Source organism: Perna viridis, chromosome 10 (genome assembly GCF_037379345.1).
Source record: "Perna viridis isolate PV_CMFRI_1.1 ecotype Kerala chromosome 10, ASM3737934v1, whole genome shotgun sequence".
NCBI lineage: Eukaryota > Metazoa > Mollusca > Bivalvia > Mytilida > Mytilidae > Perna > Perna viridis.
Window position 1 is genome coordinate 7,310,553 of NC_142454.1, and position 27,008 is coordinate 7,337,560.

Sequence of the window (27,008 nt, forward strand, 5' to 3'; positions counted from 1 at the left end):
GTTTCATTCTATGCTGTGTCGCTTGTTCTGTATACATTTTAGTAAAAATTATATCATTTTTGATAGTAAATGTAAGTGTCACAATTAGACTTTTATTTTCAAAGTTCACTGTATCTATAGAAAGCTTGGTTTTACTTGCTCTGTCTCTTCTCCTGTGCCTTCTGGTTCTTTGTACTGTAAAAATTAAATTTCATATAACTTTTCACATCTTGCTCAAATTCATGAAAACCCCTTGACCAATTTTAAACAAACTGAGCTGAAATGATGTGTGCAAGAACTTCTACAAAGTAGCCATTGATACCCTTTGGGAAAACACAATAGTTAGTCTCTGCTTCTTCTGAGCCATGATGACTGAACTTTGCAGAAATAATGGAAGGAACAAGTGATAAAATTGTATTTCCACTTCAATAAACAAGATGGCCACCAGAGGCTACATATGTATTTAAGCTTCTGATTGGCCAATTTTCAAAGATCAACTTATCTGAAAGTTTTTTTTATGTTGATCAGGTGGCTCAGTAGGTGACTGCGGTCTCTATAAGTTGCCATTGAAATCCTATGGGGAAACACATTTTGGCCTATATTTTGGCTCTCACTTAAGCAATGGTGACCAAACTTTGCAGAAATAATAGATGGGACAAGTTTAAAATGTGATCAAATTTTAGTTCCGCTTGATGAAACAAGATGGCCACTAGGGGATTCACTTGAATTCAAACTTCTGATTGGCCATTTTTCAAAGATCAACTCCTCTGAAACCATAGGTGTTTTGGAACTCGATTGGTTTAATGACTGTAATGTCCTCTACAAACAATCCATTTTTTGTGGGGCTGAAATGGCTCAGCATATAGCTGTGGCCACTCAATACTTATCTTTGAAATCCTATGGGAAACACATTTTAGCCTATACCTCTACCTTTACATGGTTCAGGTAGTTCACTGGATGGCAGGAATGATGTAAGTATAGAGCACTTCCTAAACAATTGATCAATGATGTTACCACATTACTCTAGATTCTCCAGGTGAGTTGGACTAAGAAACAAAATAATAATGCACTGATTGGAATGACAGTTTATTTAGACAAAATCAAGAATAACAGTACATATCTCGAGCAATGAGAAAAAAATAAAAATTGCCTGAATTAAAAAAGATAAAACATTATAATATATCGCAGAAAAGTTGAAAATACAGAAGATTCTTTGCAAAAATGAACAGTAAATACTATCAATACAATTAAAATAATAGACAACCACTGTAAATTCTGACCTGTTATGACACCAACTTCTAATGCTTTAAAAACCTTACTTTATAAATTATGCTTATAGATAATTTTACGAAACTGAAACGGGATTTTTACAACATTTTTTACATAAAATTCCATTTAGTCAAAACTGCCACAATGGCCAAAAAAAAAAAAAAAAATGCAGGTCAAAATTGATAAATGAACTGTGGCTTTATCTCCCTAAAGTAAGTATTATGAAGTTAATCAAGTTTAATTAATATATTTAGATGGATGTAAAATTCAATTAACAACAAAATGATAACTATGGAGTTGTAGAGGTAGAATAATTAGAAGATTCTGAGATGTATCGGTGGAGACAGTTATAGACCGGTAAATGTTTGATGTATAAGTCACTTCTAAATGTACAAATACACTTCAAAATCAGAATAAAGGGCAGTTCCCCTTCAGTTTTCATATACCCAAGGAAAGCACATTCTTCAACCCACTACCAAAAGGCTAGATTTTTTTTAAAGTACAAAAAAAAAATAAAACCCAAAAGGAGGAAAATAAAAAGATCCTAAAATACTCTTCATATTGAATCATAAGATGTGAAAATCCTAACTGAAAAATATTTTCTTTCCTGAAACTTCCTGTGAAAATTAACACGTTAGCACCTAGCATAATACTACTCAAAAAAAAAACTATATCATGTAAAAACTGTAATTGAAAAAAAGCTAGCACCATGTATAATGTCTTGAGTAAGTATAACAAAGCATAATTTATTTTTGTCCACACAATTTTTCTATTTAACATATTTAAAACTTGAATGCAGCAAAATAGATTTTTCTTACACATGTCTTACCATGACTAGCTGGTAAAAATGATTCTTTTTAGAATATTTTCAGATGTATATTTCAACATAACAATATATCGCTTAATGTACTGGTCTAATGACACATTATTTCATTCTTGAAATGTAAATGAATTGCAAATAATACAAGTTCAAGATACCTGAGAATATTTCTACATAACTACACAGTACTTTAAAATAGTTTGAAATAAATTTCATTGATTAAGAAGGCAAGACAGAGCATCTACTACTACCCAAGATACACATGTTAATATAATATGTATCTATATTAAGGTTCAGTATAAAGAGAAGTATTTGACTTTTGACCGACAAACAAATCTTGGTTTGTTGTTTGTTTACAGCCTACTCATTAAATAGATGACCAATTAGCAAAACTTGGAAAGATAGCAATGGACAGAGTCAAATGGAGTGAAATGGTTTTAGTCTTATATGCCACTGAATATGCAGAGGATAGGTAGGCAGGTACATGTCCAATTGTTTTCTTGGTCTTAAATTTAATTTTTTTCTATCTATCAAATACCCTGTATAAGGTATTATTTGGCTAAAAAACTTGTTTTCTTTAACTACTTACAAGATTTGAAAAGACAATAAACCAACATTTGTTGAAGGATGGCCTTACAATTCTAACACCAGACTAAGGCACTACTAATTGGATTCTAATTCATTTTGACTTCTACCTTTTTCTATTTCCCCTCACTCTCTTTCTTCCATCAACACTTTCTCTCCCTCTTTTTCTCTGATTGTCTTCTAATTTTCTTTTTTCACTTCCCTCATCATTATCTCTCTTTTCCTCCTTCTGTCTACCTTGACCTTTGTCCTTCTTTGAACTTTGACCTTCAGCAACATCATCTGTTGCCTTCCAGTCCCTATGCCAGACTAGGTCTCCAGCAATGTAAGTGGCTATAACATCTAATTCCTCATCTAGCATGATAAAATCTGCATCAGTATTGTGCTCCAGAGTACCCTTGTGATCTGTAATGTTCAGTAGTTTGGCAGGATGTAATGTAGCAGCATCCAATGCCTGCTCTACTGTACAGTTCGTATTTTTCTTTAAATTTTGAACACATTTAGGAATGGTAGCAATGCTGAAACAGGAAAAATAATAATTTCCATGTATATTCCATGTAGTTTCTTTGAAAATCTAAATGAGGAAGCAATATTTGTTATTAAAAATACATTGTTTGACTCAGTTACCATAAGTGATTATTTACAGTTTTAGGAATAAAAAAAATGGTGTGAATGTGTATAATTATGGATTTGAGCAAGCATTGTGGCCTTTATTTATAGAGAAACCTTCAATTAAAAAAGTACACAATCAAAGACAGCTTCTTTTGTTTCTACAAGATGTGAACCTGTGTGAAGCAGATATTGGCCTAGTAAAAGCAATACTCGACACAAATGTTGAAAAAAGACAGATATTAGACTAGTTATGCTTATATTACCAAACAAGGCTGATACTGAACTAGTAAGGCCATTATTGAACCAGAGAAGTTGATATTTGACCAGCGAATCAAACATTTGAACCACGAGGCAGGTACATGTATTTGACCAGTGAGGAAGATATAAGACCCATAAGAACAATATTAGTACAAGTAAGACTGATATTTGACAAGTGACATAAATATGTGGAGGATATTGGACCAGCAAGGCTTATATTTGTCCAGTGAGACAAATACTAAACCCATGAAGAGGAAATACAACTAGTGGAGTAAATGGACCAGTGAGGCAGACACTTGACTACTTAAGCAGGTATTGGATAAATGAGAAATTTTTTTTATCATACAGTAGAAATTGGACCATTTAGGCCGATATTCACCTTCCACAGAGTGTATTTGTACCAGCAATGACAGCTTTCTTATCCATGATCTCTACAAGCTGTGAACCCATGTGATGTTTTCCTGTTGGCAGTCCCATGGCTGGTATTGCATCTGTGGTGATGATGAAACCTTCAAACAGACAAAAAGTATGATATAACCTGAAACCATCTGTGAAGTAAACTAAGAGGATATCCGTTTCCACAAATTATACACTAAAGTATTGCTAAAGCTGCCAATCAGCTTTCTCAGATTTATCCTTATGGCAATACAAATAAACTTCTTGAACAGTCAGGTGTATGGCTATGAATTCTTACTTAAAAAATTACTAGTATGTTGTGGAGGCATATCAATAAATGTACCGGTAATATATCTCTGCCATCAATAAAGATATACTTGTGGTACTCTTGTCACATTTATCTTTTTCCATATACATGTATATGTAGCAATGGTAATAACAAACCTAACATACTGGAAGTAGGAAAGCTTACACAACCAACACTGAAGGTTCATACCCCAATCTTTTGGTGGATTTCTTTCAGTTTCTATGTGATTTCTAAGTTTGAGTTTGATATTTTTGCTTCATAACTTGGCTTTAAAGTTTTGAATCTCTCTAAAACATTGGTTGCACTATACATGTAATTGATAACTTTCATGGGAGCTAAATTTCACAACTGAGGTATCCTCGTCTAAAATTTAATGGTATTTTTTATGTGTCATATCACATAGCATAGCTAAATGGGGAATTTAACAACAAAAATAAAATAATTTTGTGATTTTTTTCTGACACAGTTGGTATAGTTTCCTTTTTTTTACCCTTTGACCTTAAAGACGCTCTTCCATGGAAACGCAAGTCATCTGATTGTGATTTTGTTTCCCAATTGGCCAAATACTGATTACTTAGTGGTGTTAAAAAAAAACTGCATTGAAAATTAAAATTGCGTGCCATTATTGAAATGTAGAAAAAGTGAAAGGAACAAATTTTACTGCATCGGCTATCTTTATTTTTAAAGATAGAACTTGTCTTTAATTCACACATTTTTCAAAAAGGATGTCTCTGAAGACTGATACTAGGTAATCATCTGATCATATTTGTTGGCAAGGATTTATTTTTTTTTTGAATGATTTATACCTGCATCATTTTTCAATGAATGATAAGAAATATACCTGTAGGGTTAGTCCTGAATGCCATTCTAACTGCAGCAGGGTGTGTATGTACCCCATCACTGATAAGACCATAGTACACTTGTCTATCTGTTAAAAACTTACTGGTCAACAGACCTATCAGGTGAGGATCTCTATGGTGAAACTAAAAAATAAATTTTTGACTTTTTAAAATTTTATCATCCATGAAAAATATCTTTTCAATAATTATTCTGAACCTTCTGATGTACAGAATTTAATAATTCATGAAGTTATACAGTATGATTCAAATAATTATTGTAATACAAATATCAGTGTTACCATTTACTAGTATTTCATTAAGTACAAATTTTTGGAATGATTGATATATAACACTTAATTTTATACAGTACATAACACAACACATATATACAAACAATAATAGTGTATTAACTTGAAATAAAAACGGATGAGGCTTAGAATTAGGGTAAAACACAAGGCTTTGCCAAAGGTTTTTCTTTTACCCAAGCTGACTTCCTCTCTTGTTTTTATTTCTATTCAATATATATTGTTACTGTCTTTATACTGAAATCCTAATTATCTTTCAAAATAAAGTTAAATTTTTGTACAACACATAAATTACATTTCTTCACCACTAGTGGCCCCCAATAGTGACGCAACGATGAACAGGTACCTGTAGTTCAGTGAAGACTAGGAAAGTAGGCAGGGCCAAAGTTAATATACTGTCAGTGACTGTATATCACCAATAAATATACAGTCAACACATTTTGGTTGCTCAAATAGAATGAGTATAAACTTTGTGTTTTATTAGTTTTCCTACTAGCTAGGATATAACAGAACAGGCCCAGTGTCCCCTTGCTTATTAGAAGACTATGGACAATTAATTTAAATATAACAGGTAGTGGCCTTTTGATGTTATTTTCCAGCTGAAACATTTTCTTCTACAGTATGTTGCCATTTAAAATATCAAAAATAATCAGCTGATCTATAGTATTGACAGCTGATTATCATTTGTATGAGCTTATTTCATGTGTCAATTAATATCACTCTACATGTCATATTTTCACAGATCAAACATGTTGTATAATTCTCATTCTATTCTACTCATTACAAAATCTGCTGTCAAACGAAATTAACACTTCTTGACATTTAAAAATAAAATATTTCACAGGGCATAGCTTCATACAACTGCTGGGGTTGAACCCTCAACAGTTGAGGCAAGGATGGAAACACCATTCAAATTTGACACAGCTTTGAATTTTAATTATGATCAGATATTTGACACAGGATAAAAATTTGACCAGAACCAAGTGGTCACTTTTTGGCCATTATTCCTCAATGCTTCCAGTCAAAACCTGCAATAAACAATCCGAAACTTACTGTGTGGATATTGCATCTTATGGTAAAATTCACAGCAACCCATTCCCTTTCACTCAATTTATTGTCCAGAAATAAGGAAAACAATTATTATTTCTAGCCCTTTTCTGACCCCTTATTCTTAATTTGCTCAGGTCACAACCCCAAAATTCAATTCCAGTCTTTCTTTTGTGGTATGGCACCTTGTAGTAAAAATTATATGAGATCCATTCACTTTTATTGAAACTATGATACTAACATAGGAAAAATGCTAGTTTTACGCCCCTTTTTGAACCCTAACTCCTACAAGATTAAACTTTAAACCCCCAAAATCATTCACAGTCTTCCTTTGGTGGTATAGCATACTGCAATACAATTTCAAAGAGATTCATTCACTAATAGTCAAGCTATTGTTTGGACATCAGGAAAATGCATGTTTTTGGCCCCTGATTTCTGAAAAGTTCAAGTCTTTAACCCCAAAATCAGTCCAAGTCTGACCATTGTGGAAAAACATTATAGACATTCCTATCCTTTAGTTGAATTCTATCAAAATGCTTTTTTAAGGTCCCATTTTTGGCCCCTAATTCTAAAACAGTTGAGGATATAACCCCCAAAATCACTACCAATCTTCCTTTTGTGGTTTGAAACATTATATAATTTTATAAAGATCAACCAACTAATTCTTAACTTATGGCACAAAAACCAAGTGTCTACGGGCAATGACGACAACTACGATGACAGCAGCATACCAATATGCAGCAAAATCTTTGCAGTTGTATAGTGACAGAGTGACAGAAGGATGAACTGATGGACAAATGAAAATGATTTAACATCATTTATTTTTTTTAGAATTTCCTGAAACCTTGAATCAATTAAAACAGTCAGCTTAAAATTGTGAAAAAGCTTTAGTACCTGCGAAATATGTAGAATAGGAAACTATTGTGTTTAAGATTTTAATGTTTCATTTTTGGTGTTTTCACGCAATGTGATTTCTGCCCAGAGCTCTAAATGTCTGAGTGAAGATGGTTAAACAGCGGCAGTAACTATGACTCTCTTAAGGTAGCCAAATGCCCCTTCATCTAATCAGTGATGCAGATGAATGGATTAACAAGATTCCAGGACCAATAAATCAATAACATCCATCATTGGATATTACTGAAAATTACAGCCTAGGACCATGTTGATCAATTTGACTCCCGCCAGATTTTGCCTAAACCCAACTGTTTTTGAGTTATTTGCAAATTATGCAATTTGACCACAAGAGTCTATTGTAATAACAGCGACCATATTTTTCGCAAGATCCCAATTCACCACGCACAGATTGTTGAAGATGTTTTACAGAACATTCATGCAAAGGTTTGTTTCAATCCTTCCAGCAGTTTCAGAGGAGAAGATTTTCAAAGTTGGAAATGTAAAATTCGGGGAAAAAATCCATTTCAGGACCCATAACTCAAATATTCATCAGGTCTCACTAACCACTTCCGGGTCAAATGGCCACCCCCTTATGTAGTACCAAAAACACACTGAACCTAGACATATGCATTGTAAGTGCATTATTTGTGTGTATTATGATTAAAAGTAATCAAAATAAAGCTGAGAATGTGTACTTTAATATCATATATGTAATTAACTACAATAGTATATGAATATTGTTTACATGTGTGAGTAATTTGCCTCCATGCTGTCAGTTAGCAGAACAGGTAAAAATGTGGATTTTTAGTATTATTTATTCAAGTAAATTTTGTGAAGAATATCTACAATCATTGTACCATTAGCATAATGATTTTGGAAGCCTTATTTTCCTAGCTTCGCAACGGTATGCAACTTTAAGATGTCATTTGTCCTGGGAATTCACAGTGAGACTTTGAAAATTACTTTTTCAACATGTAAAGTAATGGAAACATTAGAAGTAGTTAGTGAGACCATAAAATAAATTATGGCATATTTCAGAGAAATACATAATTTGAGGAAAATTGCCTTTCCTGGTCATTATTTCCATTTTCCCATAAAATCAGTATAGTGATATTGGTAATCTGGCTATATTTTAAGAGGTGCATTGTGCAAGGTATTTTAAAAAACAACATAGCAACAAGATTTTTATCATTAACAGTGACTCATAACTTGACGTCATCCATGAAATACATAACGTCACTGCTTGGGATATTCAAAGTACTCAAATAGTCACACAGCACAGACTTAGAATCACACAGTAATGAAATAGGTATGATATAAATTGTTGAAATCTGTTCTTTTTTCATGATTATAAATGATATTTACTATTACAACTTCTTGAATTATCATAGGTATCAATTTGGTTTGACAAGTTAGTTAAAATTGTAATTTTTTAGTAATTTAGGGAAAATATCACTGGGGGGCATGATATAAAAATGACCATTTCTTTGTAGTCCTATGTCTGATTTTGATAGTTTTGGTCTTATTAGACTCACAATACCACAAGCTTTCATAAAATGTAAAAAAAACATAAAAACTCATATAAGGTCTCACTAACCACTTCCAGGTCAAATGGCCCTATGCAGTACCAAAAACACACTGAACCTAGACATATGCATTGTAAGTGCATTATATGTGTGTATTATGATTAAAAGTAGTCAAAATAAAGCTGAGAATGTGTACTTTAAAATCATACATGTTATTAACTACAATAGTGTATGAATATTGTTTACATGCATGAGTAATTTGCCTTCATGCTGTCAGTAGAACAGGTAAAAATGTGGATTTTCAGTATTATTTATTCAAGTAAATTTTGTGAAGAATTTCTACAATCATCGTACCATTAGCATAATGAATTTGGAAGCCTTATTTTCCAGGCTTTGCAACGTAATGCAACTTTAAGATGTCATTTGTCTTGGGAAGTCCCCACACAAGGATTGCTAAAAATACCCTAAGGATCATTCTTACAAAGTTTGGTTACAATATGTTCTGTACTTTCAGAGTAGAAGATGTTTAGAAAAGGTGAGCTAAATATGAAACTTTAAATTCTTGTAAATACATTTCATAAGTTTATCTCATTTTATTTCTATTTTTAGAAATACATAGAAACAGCAATACTTAGTGTTCAATAAAAGTACCCATGTTACTGTGGGCACGGCCTATATAAATAGTTTGAATATGTGTGTCATCAACTCACAAACATCACGTTCAGAGCCAATTATCCAATGAGATTAGCATATTTTAATGATATGCAGAGCAAATGTAATAATATTACAATGATTTACAGTTTCGTAATATAATTGTAATTTTTCAGTACAAATATTTGAAAATTTCCCACTTATAATGAAAATACATGTAATCATACATAAAAGATCAATCTCCAGCATGCAACACCTGGACATATTACACCAAAGTTGATACATATTTAGTTTAGTAAACTGAGTCACATACAATTCAATAATATTTCTTGGTTGATATTTAATATACCTACTGATTCCATAGCATTGAAGAGATGAGTGATACATGATGCCCCCTGCATAACAGCATCTTCGCCTTGTACTAAGTTGGCTGTTGAATGACCTGATAATATGTGTAAGAATTTAATAGTAAATGTATGATTCAAGATATTATGATCAATCATAGTTCTTAATAACATGCTCTGAGTGACGTTTATTAGGAGGATGGTTGAGCACTCACAAACATGTTTAAACCCGCCACATACTTAATGCGCCTCTCCATAGCCAGGAACCTGTAGTTCAGTGGTTGTTGTTTTTTTTATATTCATTGCTATTCCTTTAAGTTTTTTCTACAGATAAGGTTCAATTTCATCTTTTATGAATAGTTTCACTTCATTTATTTTGGGGCCTTTTACAGCTTACTTAACAGTATGGTTTTAGCTGTGACAGTGTGGTTTATGAAGTTTAATTGTTCTTTTCTTGGCTTTTGGTGGATGACTGTCTCATTGGTAATCATGCCACATCTCCTACTTTTATATTAATACAACCATATAAGAGTTTTATTCATAAGATCTCAAGCTTCTGTAGCTCAATTTTACTTCAAACTTTGCTAATTTTTTTCAAGTTTTGAATATTAAACAGACAAAAAATTAGGAATTGTCCATAAATTATAGCTAATAAGGTAAAACAATCAGTTATTGGTATCTTTTGGGTCAGTGACAATAAAGAAAAATGAAAATGTCAATAATTTGTTTTTCTGTTGACAGATCAATAAACCAACAAATCAGATGGACAGTTACATGATTCAACCTGGGAGCGAGTAGATTAATTTAACTTTAAAATGATATAAAAAAAGCAATAACACTTTGATTAAACATCAGGTGTACTTTCTGCTTATTCTTAACAAGAGGCTCCTAGAAGCCTGAATCGCTCACCTGGTTAAATTTTTGCCTTTTAAGGGCAATAACTCTAACAAGGAGTTGTCAGACAATTTTGACTCCATTTGATTCATTGGACACATTTGTAAGCCTTATAATAAAGATCATTTCAGCAATTGAAAGCTATTGGCTAAACCTAACAGATTTGGAGATGTATGCAAAATTCCGCTGTCTGACCTCACTGTTCTATTTTTAGAAATGGCAGCCATGTTTTTTCAGAGATCAAAAATCTGTCATTTCGTTAAGGATACCCTATAAAACAAAAATGTCAACTTTCATTGAATTCTGTGGAGCAGTTTCTGAGGAGAAGATTTTTTAAAAGTAATAACAGCATAAACAGAAAAAAACGTCCAAAAAGGACAATAACTCCAACATGGCTCAACAAATTTTCACCAAAATTTGACCACAGATAGATCTCTTCAATGCTGAATAATTTTACCCCATGGCAGATTTTGGTTAAACCTAACCGTTTTGGAGATATATGCAAAAATCTGCTGTCTGACCCCAATGTTCAATTTTTAGTAACAGCGGACATGCTTTATAACAGATCAAAAATCCAAACAATCATTTTGTTAAGGATGCACTTTTAAACAAAAATACCAACTTTCATTGAATTCTGGAAAGTAGTTTCTGAGGAGAACATTTTTTAAAATAACATTAAAAACAGCAAAAAATGTCGAAAAAGGGCAATAACTCCAACATGGGTCAACAAATTTTCACCAAAATTTGACCACAGATAGATCTCTTCATGCTGAATAATTTTATCCCGTGTCAGAATTCGGCTAAACCTAACGGTTTTGGAGATAAAAGCGAAAAACTACTGTCTGATCCCTATGTTCTATTTTTAGTAATGGCAGCCATGTTTTTCAACAGATCAAAAATCCTCACATTAGTTCTATGCACAAAACACCAAGAAACATTCATACCAAGTTCGGTTCCAATTGGTCCGGTGGTGCCAGAGGAGAAGATTTTTGAAAGAAATAACATTCAAAATAGCAAAAAAAATGTCAAAAAAGGACAATAACTCCAACATGGCTTAACATATCAAAATGAAAATTTGACCTTAGATAGATCTCATCATGTTGAACACTTTAACCTCTGTCAGAATTTGACTAAACCTAACGGTTTAGGAGATATATGCAAAAAACTACTGTCTGATCCCTACATTCTCTTTTTAGTAACGGCGGACATGTTTTTCGACAAATCAAAAATCCCCACATCAATTCTATGCAGGATACCCCAAGGAACATTAATACCAAGTTTGGTTCAAATTGGTCAAGTAGTTTCAGAGGAGAAGAGTTTTGAAAAATTGTTAACGACGACAAATGCCAAGTGATGGCAATAGCTCACAAGGCCTTTGGCGAGGTGAGCTAAAAATATGAAAGGGGTCATAACACTTCAAACCTTTGTTGTAAGGAACTCAGTGTTAAAATTTCAATAGATACATTGATTTCTGTTGAAGTGGACAATCATGACAGTGACAGCACTGAACGCAGCATGATATAACTGCACCATGTAAACTCTGTTTACTTTAGGCACTTGTGGAGGCAATTTTAGTTTTTGACATGCTTAAACATGAGGACTTACAGTTCATTATGGACACAACAACTGGTTGGGACACAATATTGGAAAATGCAAAAAAAATTGAAATTTAATTTAAGTTGAAAGAATTTCTGCTCTAAGGGTGATCAATGAAGACTTTTGTCTTTGATCACTACAACTCATACACTGTTAGAGATATCTGAAATCTGTTTGAAAAACAAAGGCAGAAATTTTCATAAGAAATTGAATGAAAAAACTTAAATATGTCTGGCATGGTCAGACTTTAAAATAATCCAAATGTAAAATTCATCTGTTAAAAAAACTGTTATCACAGGTAAATGTCTGGCCTGTTGCACATTGTTGCTGTTATTCAATAAATAATAATAGTGTCTGTGGGGGGGAATATGCATGAAACAGACAAATAATTGTGATGTAATGATGCAAATGCAACTTTATACTACAATTGATTGACCTAATCAGATACTTAGTGTGGAATTTAACACTAACACCACGTAAAAGCAATACTTTACTCTAACATTCTGTAACTTTTGTTGCAGGCAAGACTTTTAAATTGCTCTACTGATAATACAAGAAACATAGTTCTAGTAAAACCTTATTTTGAACGAAGAGTCTATTATAAATCATTCTTACCTAATGACACTGTAATGTTTCTAGAAACAAGTTCTTTGATTACTTCACTTGAGTTTTCTAGTTCAGGGGCTAAAGTTACTATCTTAACATGATCAAGATTTCCATACAGTCTTTCAACATCAGCAAAACCATTCGGAAATTTTCTCAAGTTTTCCTCAACATGAGCACCCTTTTTGGCTACTGAGATAAAAGGACCCTCTAGATGGGCACCTGTAAGTATTATCATATATAGAACATAAAGAAACACATAACAAGTGATACAGGACAATACCTATATCTATCAGCCTAAGTATCAAATATCCTGAGGGCATCTGGATCAAAGAGTGATTTTGGTTTTGAGTTGATATTTGGTTTAGACCATTAACAATTCATTATTCTACATATTGTAGTATGAATGTATCTGTAGAACTTAGAACCAAACCACAATGTGTTCTGACAAGAAGTGCAATTTATACAAGCAGATTTAGGGTGTTATATAAGGCTTGTATGGCTTGTTCTAAATTTATCCTTTATCTGAAATTACTACAATTGAAAGCATCTAAAACGAAATGACCAACTTGTATTTAAATTGCTACTTCATGGATGCATCAATATCATGCATAGTTATCAGAATTTTTTTTATTATTCTGGGTAACAACCAAACTCGTTAAAGTGTAGAAACAGAGAAGCATAATTATGCATTAGAGGTTTGAATTAATAAGATTGTAATCATTAAAGAAACCAATTCCATCAGGATGGAAGTTAGTGGCCGATTCTTGTGAATTCACAGGGTCACTTGACTAAACTTACAATTCCTATAGGTAAGTACTACAAGTCATATTTACATATACAATCCCAAAAGCCCTTTAGCCACTCAACTGAAGAATATAATACAAAAAATTTTTAATCGTATGGGTACAAACATTAAGATGATAACTATGGCAAGCCAACATGGATAAAAATGCCTATTTATAAATATTTATAATACATTATAAATACCTATAAAGATGATGTGATTTATAAATATTTATGATTGAATTTTAAATATTTATAAATGAATTATAAATATTAGTAATTGTCTTGAATTTATAAATATAAATAATTCATTTATTAATATTTATAATTCATTTTTAAACATTTATAATTCATTTATTAATATTTATAATTCAATTAAAAATATTTATTTATTGAATTATAAATATTTATAATTATTTATTAATATTTATAAATAGGCATTTTTGTCCACTTTGGATTGAATTATAAATATTTATCATTCATTCATAAAAAATTATCATTGCCATAAATATGAATAATTCAATTATAAATATTAAAAAATGAATTATAGATTTATAATTATTTATAAACATTAATAGACAGGCATTTTTGTCCCCTTTGGCTTGCCACAGATAGCTCTTTATCTTTCCTTATACATATCATAGAACGTGGGCTGAGATTACCCCCGTGCACCCCCACTCATCAACTAAAATATGATATTCAGGTACCCTTATACCTCCCATATGTGAATCTTTTTGTCGCCAAAAAATAAACTGAAACATATTTGTATTACCTCGCGACTTTTTATACCTCGCTGAGGCAAAAATCTTTTTTTTTTTTTTAAGTTTTTTGATTCTATGAACTTCTTATTTCTACAGAACAAAGTACCAAATTTAAGAGATTTTTCAGCAGGGTTCAGGTAATTGTTTTTTCATTTTACCACATAACCCTAAGAGTTACTGCACTTTTCTTAGTACCATTGTAAAGATGAGACATTGCACTACACGATGGCACCTAAATTTGTTTAGTTTGTTCACACATGCTATCCTAGGAAGGTTTAGATTCTGAGTCACAAAATATCTTGGATTTTTTACCCAGTGGGATACAAATATAGGCTTATACTGAAAAAGAATCCGAGAATATACTTTGGCGACAAATTGATTCAGTAATGGGAGGTATAAAGGTACCCAAAAATCATCATGAAGTTGATGAGTGGGGCTGCACGGTGGACCCTCCCAGCCCATGGACTAATATGACAGTACATAAATCCAAAGTTTTTCTTGTTATAAAGGGAAAATGTGCACTAATTTTTTTAAATTATTTTGAAACAGCAAAAAGTATGCATTACAGATTTAGAGAAAAAAGAGTCATTATCACACAAAGCCATTTTACCTAAAATACCAGCTCCATCTTTGCTGCCATTAGTTCTCTTAATTTTTGGGGCAATCTAAAGAATAAAAAAAACATTTTACTAAATTCAATGAAAGCGGTTAAACATAGATCAGATATTGTGTTTAAAGAAATTTGCTGCTTCAGACCAAACATGCACTTTTTTCCAAGTGAAAAAAAGAGAAAATTATAAAAGTAAAAAGTCCATCAGATATAAAACCTAAAGACTTTTAATTAGTTTTGTGCAACTTACTTTCTTACTGACTAGGTTATCTCCCCTGAATGATTTATTTGCATTGCATATCAAAGAAATTAAATTTAATGCTCATTTTAACAGAGATAAAGAGTAAACGTGGACTTAATATACCGCCAAAGATCTTAGTATTTTTTTTATGTAGTTTTCTTAACAGTTTTAACCCATTGTCAGATTCTTAGAGGGACTGACACTTAAATTACCTTGTTATATATTTTCTCTGTTGAGGAGATAATGGTTGGACAGAATGAGGTGACTCCATGTGATAACAGACCTTTAGCAACCGTCTTTAGTCCATCCTCTATTGTATCAAGATCTCGTGAAAAATCAACACCAAAAGCGCCTGCAATATTGATATCAATATCTCATAAAATGAAGTTACTTTCATAAGAAATATTTATTTTTCTGAAAATGAATAATCACTTATTATGGCAAAAATTATTTTTAGATAAGTAACTTTAAGTCCAGAAATATGGGCAATAATTCTTGTTTTGATGTTTTCAAGACAACATTTTATTTATTTTTTATGGCATTTATGACGTTACTTCTGTTAAATTGAAAACTTTTTTGGACAACAGAAAACTCTATGAACTCCAAAAAATGTGTCACTAGGAATAGGGTGAACATGTCTATCAGATTACTTATCACACGGTGAAGTAACAAGAGGAGACAGTGGAGTCCTAAATGAAGGGTCTACTACTGACCAATTTATTGGCAAAAGGGTCAACTTAAAATTACCAGACAAATACTCTTCACCTCATTTATACTGTGTTCCACACTACAACTACAGGTTCTTACCATTAATTTGTATTTCTATAAATCCAGGACATATAATTGCATTTTCACAATCTATATGTTCATCAGGTGGGATTCTTTCTTCAAAAAACAGTTTTTCTCCATTGATAATTTTACCATCTCTGACATACAAGTAATCATTATGTATCAGCTGGTGATTGCGTAACAGCTTGCAATTGTGAAATCTTGTAACTTTTCCTTTTTTAGGTGGCATTCTGAAAACATTATATAGGATAATTGGGTTTCCTTCAAGTAATTTGAAGTTAATTATTCTCAAGTGCATGATTCTTAAAATATAATATACAGGTATTCTCAAATTATTAATCTATTATCATCATTATAATCTTATCAAACAGCTATTATATGTACATTTGTATATTTTGTTCCCACTATCTCAAGTCCCCCACTGTGCATTACTGTAATGCTAGAACAATAACATAGAGTGATACACATTTTCAGTATTTGCTCTGCTGAAAGTAGGGACCAAGTGTAAACTTTGAAACCATATTTTTATCAAGATTTTGATAAGCAACTAACTCAAAATTTCTAAGTGATTTTCTGTTATTTTTGTAAGGTCATGATAGCTAGGAAAACTTCTTCAAATTGAATGAGGTTACAATCAGGAAATAAAAGCTATCATGACCTACAGGAAAAGTTACTTGTTCAAAATGTGTCAATTGATAATGTCATTGCAGATTGTTGATCGAAGATAGTAATTTTAGACAATTTTTTTCTTTGTGATAGCATGTTACAATGATAGGAACATTTTTTGGCAAACAGATTTACCTGATATTATGCCAATTTCAAGCAATTACCGAGTGTTTAAAATGCTCAATCAGAAAAATTAGTTGAATGCAATTAAAGAACTTAGAAATTTCACTTACTTCAGACAAAATGGAAATTTTAATTCAATATATTTTCAGATTCCATATTTTATAGAGTCTCATCACTTGTACATCATATGAAATACTATAATTTATGCATCACACTTATGCTTAAAAGTCAACAATAAAAGATATAAAAGTATGAAAAGCAGTATACAAGTGCCATTCTATTAAGAATTATGAGAGACTAATAAGATATATTCATATATGTAAACATGCAAAATAAAATACAAGAAGAAATAAACAGCACATTTATAAAAAGTTAACTATTTATATAAAAAACTAGTCCTCCTACATAAAATATTATAGCAGGTTTTAGCAGCTAATTGACACAATTCTTCAAAATTAAAAATCTAAATAAATTTATCATTAAAATTTATATGTATTACTTGATCATGCAGCATTGTGTGGTTTTCCACAATTGATGTTGCACTTAGTAAATTTGTTTATTTGCATGTACATGTAGATTCTTCACAACTGAATAATACAAAGTAGCACATTATGAGCATGAACAGAAATACTACCATATAGCAAGCACAGCTAATAGAGAGCTCTACAGCAACATGCAAGTTAGTGGGGTGCAGAATGATGAGAACAAAAATTCATTGTCAGGAAGTGATATGTCACAGAGAGAATGTAAAATAACAATAAGTGTTGCTCAAAATTATTGTAAAAAGTGAAAAAAAAAAAAAAATCTTGAACGTCATAAAATCTTACTTAATCCATTGAGTGGCATGAGGCATCAACTTTAAATTATCATAACTTTTTTCATTTTTTAAGATAATTGAACAATTTTTTGGGGTCCCTACACTGCCAAAAAAAACTTTTTATCCATGGAATTTTTAAGCAAATATTCAGTAGTTAGACTATATGAGCATAAAATTTAAAGAAAATTATATGAAAGTAGAGGTTTACATATAAATATCATTTCAAATATATTTTTCTAGTAAAAGATTACTTAATTCCCATACAAAATATGAATTATTTTATCTCAATGAAACATATTACAGAACCAAAATTGGATATCAAATAACAAATTATAAAAATTTGAAATTTGGGATTCTAATCATGAAATTGTCAATTGTTTATTTAGTTGTTTATTTGCCAACCAATTTGACAATAAATGATATGCAAATTAGTGATTATGACAACACTAATGAGATTGGCAAACTCTCCTATATGTCTATATATTTTACATATTCTAACAATAATTCATACATTTTAATGATAATTTTATTTCATTGATAAAATACATGTATGAAAAGTCAACATTTTCTGCTGAATAAGTACTTGTATAGTGCATGCATGTACTTGCAACTATTTACCATTTACAGTGAAACCTTATACATTTTGTACTAAAAAGGGAATATTGGTACATGTAAAAATCAGGCAGTTCCTATGATCATCAGAGTGGCACAGGGTAAATTTCATACCACAGAATTTTTTGTTCCAATGATATATACCAGATGTATGTCAAAAAGTAAAAAGTTTGTATTGAATCGACAATGTTTGGCTCCGGGGAAAAATGACTTTAAAGTTCCCTAGGCCCGGCTAGAGCCTAACGAAGCATCCACATTTATCTCAAATCAATGAATCATCTCCCTTTTTTCAATGTTTATGTAATGTAATTATCTTTTATTGTTGTAGTGAATCCAAAACCTACATTCAATTTTGAAAAAGGATGCATCTGTGATATGAAATGGGTGAATCTTTTTTAAAAACAAAATTTGTTACGTGCCACCTACTGCACGGTTTTTGCTTGGACACCTTTTAAGATTATCTACATTATAGGCACTGACTCTATAGAACTCTATTAGTTTTACCTTTTGAAAGTTTGTTAACAACTGAAGGGTTCCTCTGATTCGGGTTTATCTATAATTTAGGCAATTAGGTTAAAAGGTAAGTACCCCAGAGCGTGTGACTATTATTATTATTGACAATCTGTCAAAACCATGGGCGCAGCCATATTTGTTTTGGCTTTGTGTCGAGAACGTTGATTGGTAGCATTGACGTCAACACTTTATCCTTCAAACTATGGCAGGTACCCCTAAACTTTTCAGTCTGAAGAATCCGAAATACGACCCTAGATTTGTGTACAGATCAGCAATTAAACTGGGACTTACAGGCCTTGGAATTTTTACTTTAGCGTAATGTCATTATTTTAAAAATCACATCTCCTATTTCCTGGACTGACGGGAAAGTTTGTCTTAATCTCTTTTGGGATTCGGCGCTGGAGATGTTTTTTGTTTTGACCACCAGCGATGGTCAAAACAGAAAAATATTTCCAGCGCCGAATCGCTAAATGGATTAAGACCGAGTAGAGTTCTCGTCGACAAGAAATTTTCGGCAACCGGTTTCTCGTCCTCTCCTGTGAAAATAAGTTTATGTGTCCAAAATTTAAGGAAACATGTCAAATAGACTGCTGCTATTTTGCTTTCAAACACTGAGCCTTCAGACAACTATTTTCATTGAGGAATAAAATTTTGGTGAGCTGATTGGGGAGAATTGCTTCTGTCTCGAAAACAGCCACGCAGATCTACTCGCTGACAGTAGTCTTTGTGTACATGTATTATTACACGAATAAGTGTCTGTCTCTGTAAGAATCAGGCAGTGGGTGAAACATGGTATAAAAAAAAACACCATTTTGATAGTCTAATTTGATTATTTGCACCATCAGAATAAATAAAACAGACAATATTTTCCATCCCATGTTGGTGCATTGAGTTATAATTTCATTGAAATGCACTGAAAATGAACATTTCAAGCTCAGATAACTCAGCCAAAAACTTTATTTTTCTAACATTCTATTTAATTTTTTTTTAGCAAAGCCATTGATTCAGAGATTGAATAATGGCCTTTTCAAATAGAGAAATTATCAATGAGTGACATTACGTAGTCAGATCGGTGGGGTTTTGACATGCATGTTTCTGATTTTTCCCATTTTGCCTGATTCTTACAAACTTTAACACTTAAGCTGGGTATGGGAATATACTTTAAGTCCATGTATGTAGAGAAACCAAAATTACTGCGATTATCACCATAAAAAAGTATCTGAATTATAAATAAAAGTCCTTTATAGTTGCAGTATCTCCCATGTATATGATAAGTCACACTGTCCGTTACTCTAAAGGTAAAGGTAAATATAAATTTCATTTAAAATTAGTGGATATACATGCATTGTACAAGACAGCAGTGGCCATGTTTTCATATTCCCCACTTCGGTTTGTTTTTTTAAAGATTTTAAGCAGTGGGGAGTAACTTTCTACAAATTTGTCATCCGACAGTCTGGTTCACTGACGAATTGGAGCAATGGACGGCAGTAGACTTGAAATTCAAATATTTAATTTATTAAAGCGGTGGTAAGACTAAGTACTTGGATATTTTTAAGTAACTTATTTCAACCCATTCAGGAACTTCCCATGCAAAGTGAAAACAGTTTAATTTCCAAGAAAAATGTTGACTGTTTTCCCTTTCCTTAATGAGACCGCCAACTAGGTTGTAGGGTGTTGGTGGGTTATGTCCCTTTGAAAAACTGAATAAAATGACTTGCATTCCGTAAATATGAAAAAGAACTATTTAAATAAGCTCTGTAGTGCTTTTTACGGTTACCCAATGGCTAGATTTACAACCGTTAGCTAATGTGAGCTTCTTGCATGGTTGCCAGCTGGCTTGTGTGGGAGGAAAGTCCAAATTTCATGCTGGAAAATTGGTGAAACCCCTGTGCTTAGGTAGCTAGGTGCATGGAAACCTGGACACATGGTACTTAAACCCCTATTGATGTCAACCTCATGATTACAAGTCTAGCTCCTTAACCACTTGGCCATTATGTCCCCTCTCCTAACAGGCCTTGATTCCATCCCATTATGCACAATGATGTATCACCGTTTTTCTAATATGAACAAATAAGTGACATAAATTGATTTAAAACTTTATCGAATACATGTTAATCATGACCCTACTTAAGTCATTTCTTTCCAAGCTCAGACTCGCTAATTTTATTGAAATCTTGAACTCCTTGCAAATGAATTTACATTGTATTTCATAATGAAAAATTTCTACAATTCTGTTGCTTTCAAGATGAGAATATAAATTCTTTAATATCAGTTGTTTACAATAACTGATGTTAAAGTCTACTCCAAATATTAACAATTCAGACTAAATAAACTGATTTTTCATGCTTTTGTCATAGTGAGTAAAGTGGTGGAATCATAACTCTGTTTGGAGAGTATCAGACACCGGGTTATGTTAATATATTTACATATACATCTCTCCTTGGCTTTTCAAACATCAATTAAATTTTATGAGCATGCATTCTCAGTTAGTACTGTCCACTACAGGGACTTTGTACCTATGCTTATAAAGACAATAAATATTTGTTGCTTGAATTCATCACAGTTTTCTTTTCATTACATAAGTGGGCATTCTCAACTTTAAGATTGTGCTTCCGGGTTCTCATGTTATGTTGTAAGTGACATGGGGGTCATGTTATAAAAATGTATATATAAACAAGGATTTTTTATAGTAGTCGAGCAGTCTACTATAGAAATCTCTGATATTAAGTAGCTGTCTTTGTAAGAATCGTGCAAAATCTGAAAAATGTGATACACACTGAAAAAGGCTACCGGTACATATTTTTATTTTTGTAATTAAGTTGTTTTATTGGTCTATACTATGAAATTTGTAATTATTCATTCAAATCTGCCTGCTCTGAGGTGATAATCAACATTGAAAATCGAATAGACTCTATTGTATTTGAGTGTCATTTACAGAGTTATCTCCCTTAATTTTGAAGTATACAGTGCATTCTATATAATTTTTATCTCCTAAGAGCACGGGTTACATGAAAAATTGAATGTTTATTTCTGTTTACTATGGCAATTCAAACAAAATATCAAAAATGAAAATATCTAGGCTTTTAACCCGTGAATCATGTTTTGCATGATTCTTAGCTGGAGTGCAGTCATGTCTTCGTTTGAAATGCATTTACTAAAGTTGTTCCAAATAGAATCATTCTTGGTGGTTGTAATGGTGATTTACTGCAAAAACAAGAAACTTGTATAATTCATTGTACAATTTATTTATTTGATATGTTGTTTTTTAGGGCCTACGTTTTAAATGGGTTTCAGCAAAAATATGATAAGATTGATGCTGAAGATGAAAAGAGAGAGTTAGAGATGTTCATGCAGATGAGGGCAAAACAATTGGAAAAGACCAAACAAACAAACTAGAAATGAAATCGTACATCATTAACTAAATGATGATGCACAAAGTAGCAACAAACTTAACTTATATTTTATACTACCCTTGACTACTTGAATTTCACTTGTAGGAAGGTTTATTGGTGTGGAAGATTATGAAATTTTGAAAAGGTTTTGAAAACCGACCATATAGTAATAGTTGTTGAATAACCAACTTTGCCAGTATTTGTTGAAATTTGTCTATATTGTCAGTGATAGTTTAAATTTGTGCATATAGTGACTACAAAGTTCAGATTTACATGTTATATAAATGAAAGTTGTGGATAAGAATATTGCTTTTGTTAGTTTGTTTGTTGCTGTTTTTAGTATCAAGTATTATGCAGTGTATAAACTGTATATTACAAGAAAGTTTTATGGACAGAAAACAAACAACAAACAACAGAACAAAATAAAAACTGAATAGTAGTGTATTCATTTTGTGGAAGGATTTGTAATATAAAATGTATGTATTTTGTTGAAGGATTTGTAGTATAAAATGTATTTTTGATATGTGTGAATTTGTACTTCATTTGTTTTTATTATACGTCTTGAAATCATTAAACATACCTGTTAAAATATAATTTAACATTTCGATGCTTTTGAAATTATTATGTTTTTTTCTTTGTACAACACATTAAAAAAAATCGTAAGTCACTTAAAATGTCATTGTGTTATGTTTTGCAATCAGTTATCACACCCTTTGTTGATACTTTATTGGAACAATGATTTAAATCTATGACATTATGCCCCATATAAACTAAGAGGAAAAAGTCTAAAAAATATCAAATTGATACTGGGAAGATAACGTAAACTTATAGGAGGGTCTGAAAAAATTCCCAACGATGTTAGAACTGTCAAATTTGCGAAGCAAATTTTTGTCGTTCCCTCCGCGGGACTCGAACTTGTACCGCTGTGACATCTATGGCAACACCGCCTGTCTAGTGATCTAGGGCGCTGGACTTAGTGCAGGCGGTGTTGCCATAGATGTCACAGCGGTACGAGTTCGAGTCCCGCGGAGGGAAAGACAAAAAATTACTTCGCAAATTTGACAGTTCTAACATCGTTGGGTATTTTTCAGACCCTTCTATAAGTTTTCGTTATCTTCCCTGTATCAATTTGATCCGATGGAGCAGTGTAGTGAATAGAGTCGTCACATTCTTAGACGTTGTATAATATTGATTTGTTGTGACATGCATCATTAATTTGATCCTCTGTCCTACATAATAACACCTACATGAACTGTCCCGTTCTACCATACATCGTGTACTAAGTTACAGCCCAAGGTTAATCCTACGAGGAGGAATCACCCGGCCTACGAAAGCTATATTTTTATATAGCCTAGCTGGCCGAGTGATCTAGAGCGCTGGACTTAGTGCAGGCGGTGTTGCCGTAGATGTCACAGCGGTACGAGTTCCGAGTCCCGCGGAGGGAACGACAAAAATTTGCTTCGCAAATTTGACAGTTCTAACATCGTTGGGAATTTTTCAGACCTTTCTATACGTTTATGTATCTTCCCTCTATCAATTTGATCCGATGGAGCAGTGTAGCAAATAGAGTCGTCACATTCTGAGACGTTATATATATATATATATTGTCGTACCAGCAGACAAAGCCCAAAACATTATTTTTTTTTGTCTGCAAACACATTGCATCTATTGTTTATTATCAGAGGTTAGACGAAGAAAATAATAGCAGTAATAAGACATATACTGCTACCAAACTCTCCAAAGAATAGATAGTGGAAAACCATAAATCTGTTCTATCCTCTTTCGGTCTCTCTACGAAAGACAATGATTGTGGTCTAAGGTCTATGTACTGGATTCATAAACTCCACAAAATCCACACAAACAACTCTACATAGCTGGATCTGCAAAATTTATCGCCAAACCGCTTTCAAAATTTATAACTTAATACTCGCAGCTGTAAAAGATGGTCTTGTCTCCAGTCTCGGCATTCCAATGGGAACAAATTGTGTTCCTCTACTTGATAACCTATTCTTTCACTCTTACAGATACTAGAAAGTCAGCCTCGTACCTTGATATATACTCGGGGATCTATGGTAAAGGAAAACTTTTGACCAAACTATGCGACAAACGCGGTGACATTTCACTCCGTATTGTCAACTGTCCTTTCATCTGTGGCCACAGTATCTGGAGTATCACAACTCATACGTTATGCCAGACCTGGCAGTAACTACTCAGACATTCTGTACCGCTCTAGACATCTGACAATTAGGCTTCTGGAACAGGGTGATATGTTGCTACAAGATTGAAGTCATCACAACAGAAGTTTTTAGGTCATCATATTGAACTCGTGAATCGTTACGGAGCTACCATCTGCACCACGAGAATCGATTTGTTCAAAGTTTCATAGTTTTCCTTTCCTCTTTCGTCTACCCCGAACTTGACTTTCTATGAGCAGCTCAGTTTTTAGTGGAGTCCAAGTTGCTCACTTACTTTTGTTGCTCAGTACTTATCCTCTACCGGAAGTGTATGCGTTTGATAACGAAATCGTAGCAAGAAAATAAAGAAATTGTCATTTCTTTTAATTTAATATCTTCATTAAATGATATTGAAAACATAATGACAATTTTTGCTGCAAAATTCAGCTAACTGTATTTTTTAATTTTTTTTAATTAGTATTAGAGTATATTGATCTATAGGAAAATACTGTTTTTTTGGTGTTTTTTTATCTGGTCATTAAAAAAACCGCAATTAATATACCATAAATTTTGTTACAGAGTTGACCTAAAATCAGTTAAAAAAGGCCCGAGTCCATCGTAACAAAGGAAATAAATAATCGTATTTGAATAAACAAACGCTTGTTGGAGAACAGTATTTTAAAGGAAAAATGCCAATTACCCGTGAAATGGAAGGAAATATGAAATTCCGAAAATTCCCCTTTTTATGAAAAAGTCATTATTTCATTGAAACTGAAAAATACGCACCTAAAATGAGCAGAGATGTTGGAAACATCGATGATTGATACAATAGTACCCAACATGTCTTATACACATTTAGAAGCTAAAATTTAACATTTTGAATCGAATTGAGGTATTTTTTTTCATTGGTAGGAGTGGCAATTTTTCACCTAACTTGACTTGAAAGAGATCAAATATTTTTACTTTGGCTCACTTGAAAGCTAAGACAATAAGAAAATGCACTGTATCACACAACAGCCTGTTTAAACTACCGTATTTTGAAACAAATGTCAATGTAGAGGGTTATAGAAGAAATTCTGAAAATTCCGATTTTTACGATTTTATAGTAATTATGGCCTTAAAAAGAAAATATAAGCGCCTAGATTGATCAGATATGTTAGATACATCATTATCTTAATTATGATAATATGAAAATATAAGATATAAGTTTCACAGTGTCGGTATGGTTTGAATGAGCATTCTCTTTTATACCGAGACCAGCTTTCTAGGAGTAGGGGTTATATTTTAAGCATTTATTGATTTTTTTTCTTGAAAATTAGTTTTTCGTGGTTTATTTATGTAGAAAATAAGATTATCTATCGAATGATACCAAATTTGAGACGTTGTAGTTTAGCAATATCTTATAGAGTGGAATTAATGGGAATTCGGGAAAATCGAGAAAAAAAAACCATTTTTTTGCATTTTTTGATAAATTCTGACTACGAATCACCACAGGTCTTCAAAAGGACCCCAGAAGTATTAATTGTGATAATACTAAACAGAAAATACCAAACAAACCGTTATTTTACTGAAGCATTAATATTCTAGTGGTTTTGTTATTGAAAAATGTATCAATTTAAGCGATTTTTCGGTGGGGTAGGGATACATTTTGTTTCATTTTACTCCAAAACCGTAAGTGTTACCGCAACTTCATTGACACCATTGTAAAGCTGAGACATTGGATGATACCAATATGTATTTAGTTTCTTTACACATGATGTCCCTGGAAGGCTTAGACGCTCGAACAATTGAATCATAAAAATCTTGGCTTTTTGACCTTGGCTTACCACTGAAAAAGAATCAGAGAATATTCTTAGGCGATACATTAATTCCGTATAAATTAGGAGAAATAAAGATACCTGAAAATCACCATGAAGTTGATGAGTGGAGGGACGGGGTGCACGGTGTACCCTCCCTGCTCATGAACTACATACAATTGTCTTGACATGGCTTCAACTTCCCTTCCTTTTAAGGTACACTGTTTAAATATTCAACATGTGGATACAACATTTTGAGACCGTGTGTAATACGTTATACAAAACCAAAGGCTTTCTTATGTTGATGTCTGTAGATACAAGTCTGATAGGTCAACAATTTGTAAATATAGAATAAGTGCCCACTCTTTTACCAAGCTTAAAAGGAACAATGAAAACTTTAACTCATTCACAGAAAACAAAATACAATTTGTTTTGAATAGCAGCTCAGTAATAGTCCTCAAGGCTTTCATTAAATATATCAGTAAATGTCGAGACCATTAACTTTAAATTGTTAAGATAATGAGATGTAAAGACGCTCGGTTTTCAAAGTAATTAATATTAAACCCCAAACTATACTGTAATTATTTACAACCACTCTTTTTATGATGTTCATTTGCACTTTATTTTGTCACCTCTCCCATATTCTTACTACGCTTTTTTTGCACGATTGAGTCACCACCGCGCAAGTTTCTACGTTAATCAAACTTTATATCTTTCTTTTTTCTTTGTTGTTGTTGTCAGAAATTGCATACTTTGTTTCTATTATTTGTGTTATGACCATTTACTGTAAGTGTGTTATAACA

The 27,008-nt window shown here is 32.3% G+C and overlaps 1 protein-coding gene and 1 long non-coding RNA gene across 2 annotated transcripts; one reads left to right on the forward strand and one right to left on the reverse strand.

Annotated features, from left to right (window-relative positions):
• Window positions 1–1,049: 1,049 nt before the first annotated feature.
• Window positions 1,050–18,985, reverse strand: LOC148604336 (N-acetylglucosamine-6-phosphate deacetylase-like). The gene is made up of 9 exons (XM_088551110.1): window positions 18,835–18,985; window positions 16,131–16,342; window positions 15,536–15,675; window positions 15,083–15,137; window positions 12,938–13,147; window positions 9,842–9,930; window positions 5,068–5,209; window positions 3,903–4,032; window positions 1,050–3,171 (listed from the first exon to the last, which is right to left on the reverse strand). Exons 2-9 carry the CDS (start codon window positions 16,339–16,341, stop codon window positions 2,760–2,762), a joined length of 1,389 nt encoding a protein of 462 aa, XP_088407236.1. The 5' UTR covers window position 16,342; window positions 18,835–18,985; the 3' UTR covers window positions 1,050–2,759.
• Window positions 18,986–18,997: 12 nt separating this feature from the next.
• On the forward strand, window positions 18,998–22,373 carry LOC148604337 (uncharacterized). Its single transcript, XR_015916229.1, has 2 exons — window positions 18,998–19,158; window positions 22,113–22,373. It is a non-coding gene; the product is annotated as an uncharacterized LOC148604337 (long non-coding RNA).
• Window positions 22,374–27,008: the final 4,635 nt, after the last annotated feature.

Bases quoted from the DNA above. Each gene is read 5' to 3' on its own strand.
- LOC148604336 (XM_088551110.1), bottom strand. From the start codon at position 16,341: ATGCCACCTAAAAAAGGAAAAGTTACAAGATTTCACAATTGCAAGCTG. The intron at 15,676-16,130 runs GTAAGAACCTGT...TCAATATTGCAG, and splicing joins TATAGAAATACAAATTAATG to GCGCTTTTGGTGTTGATTTT. The intron at 3,172-3,902 runs GTGAATATCGGC...TTCCTGTTTCAG, and splicing joins ACAAATACACTCTGTGGAAG to CATTGCTACCATTCCTAAAT.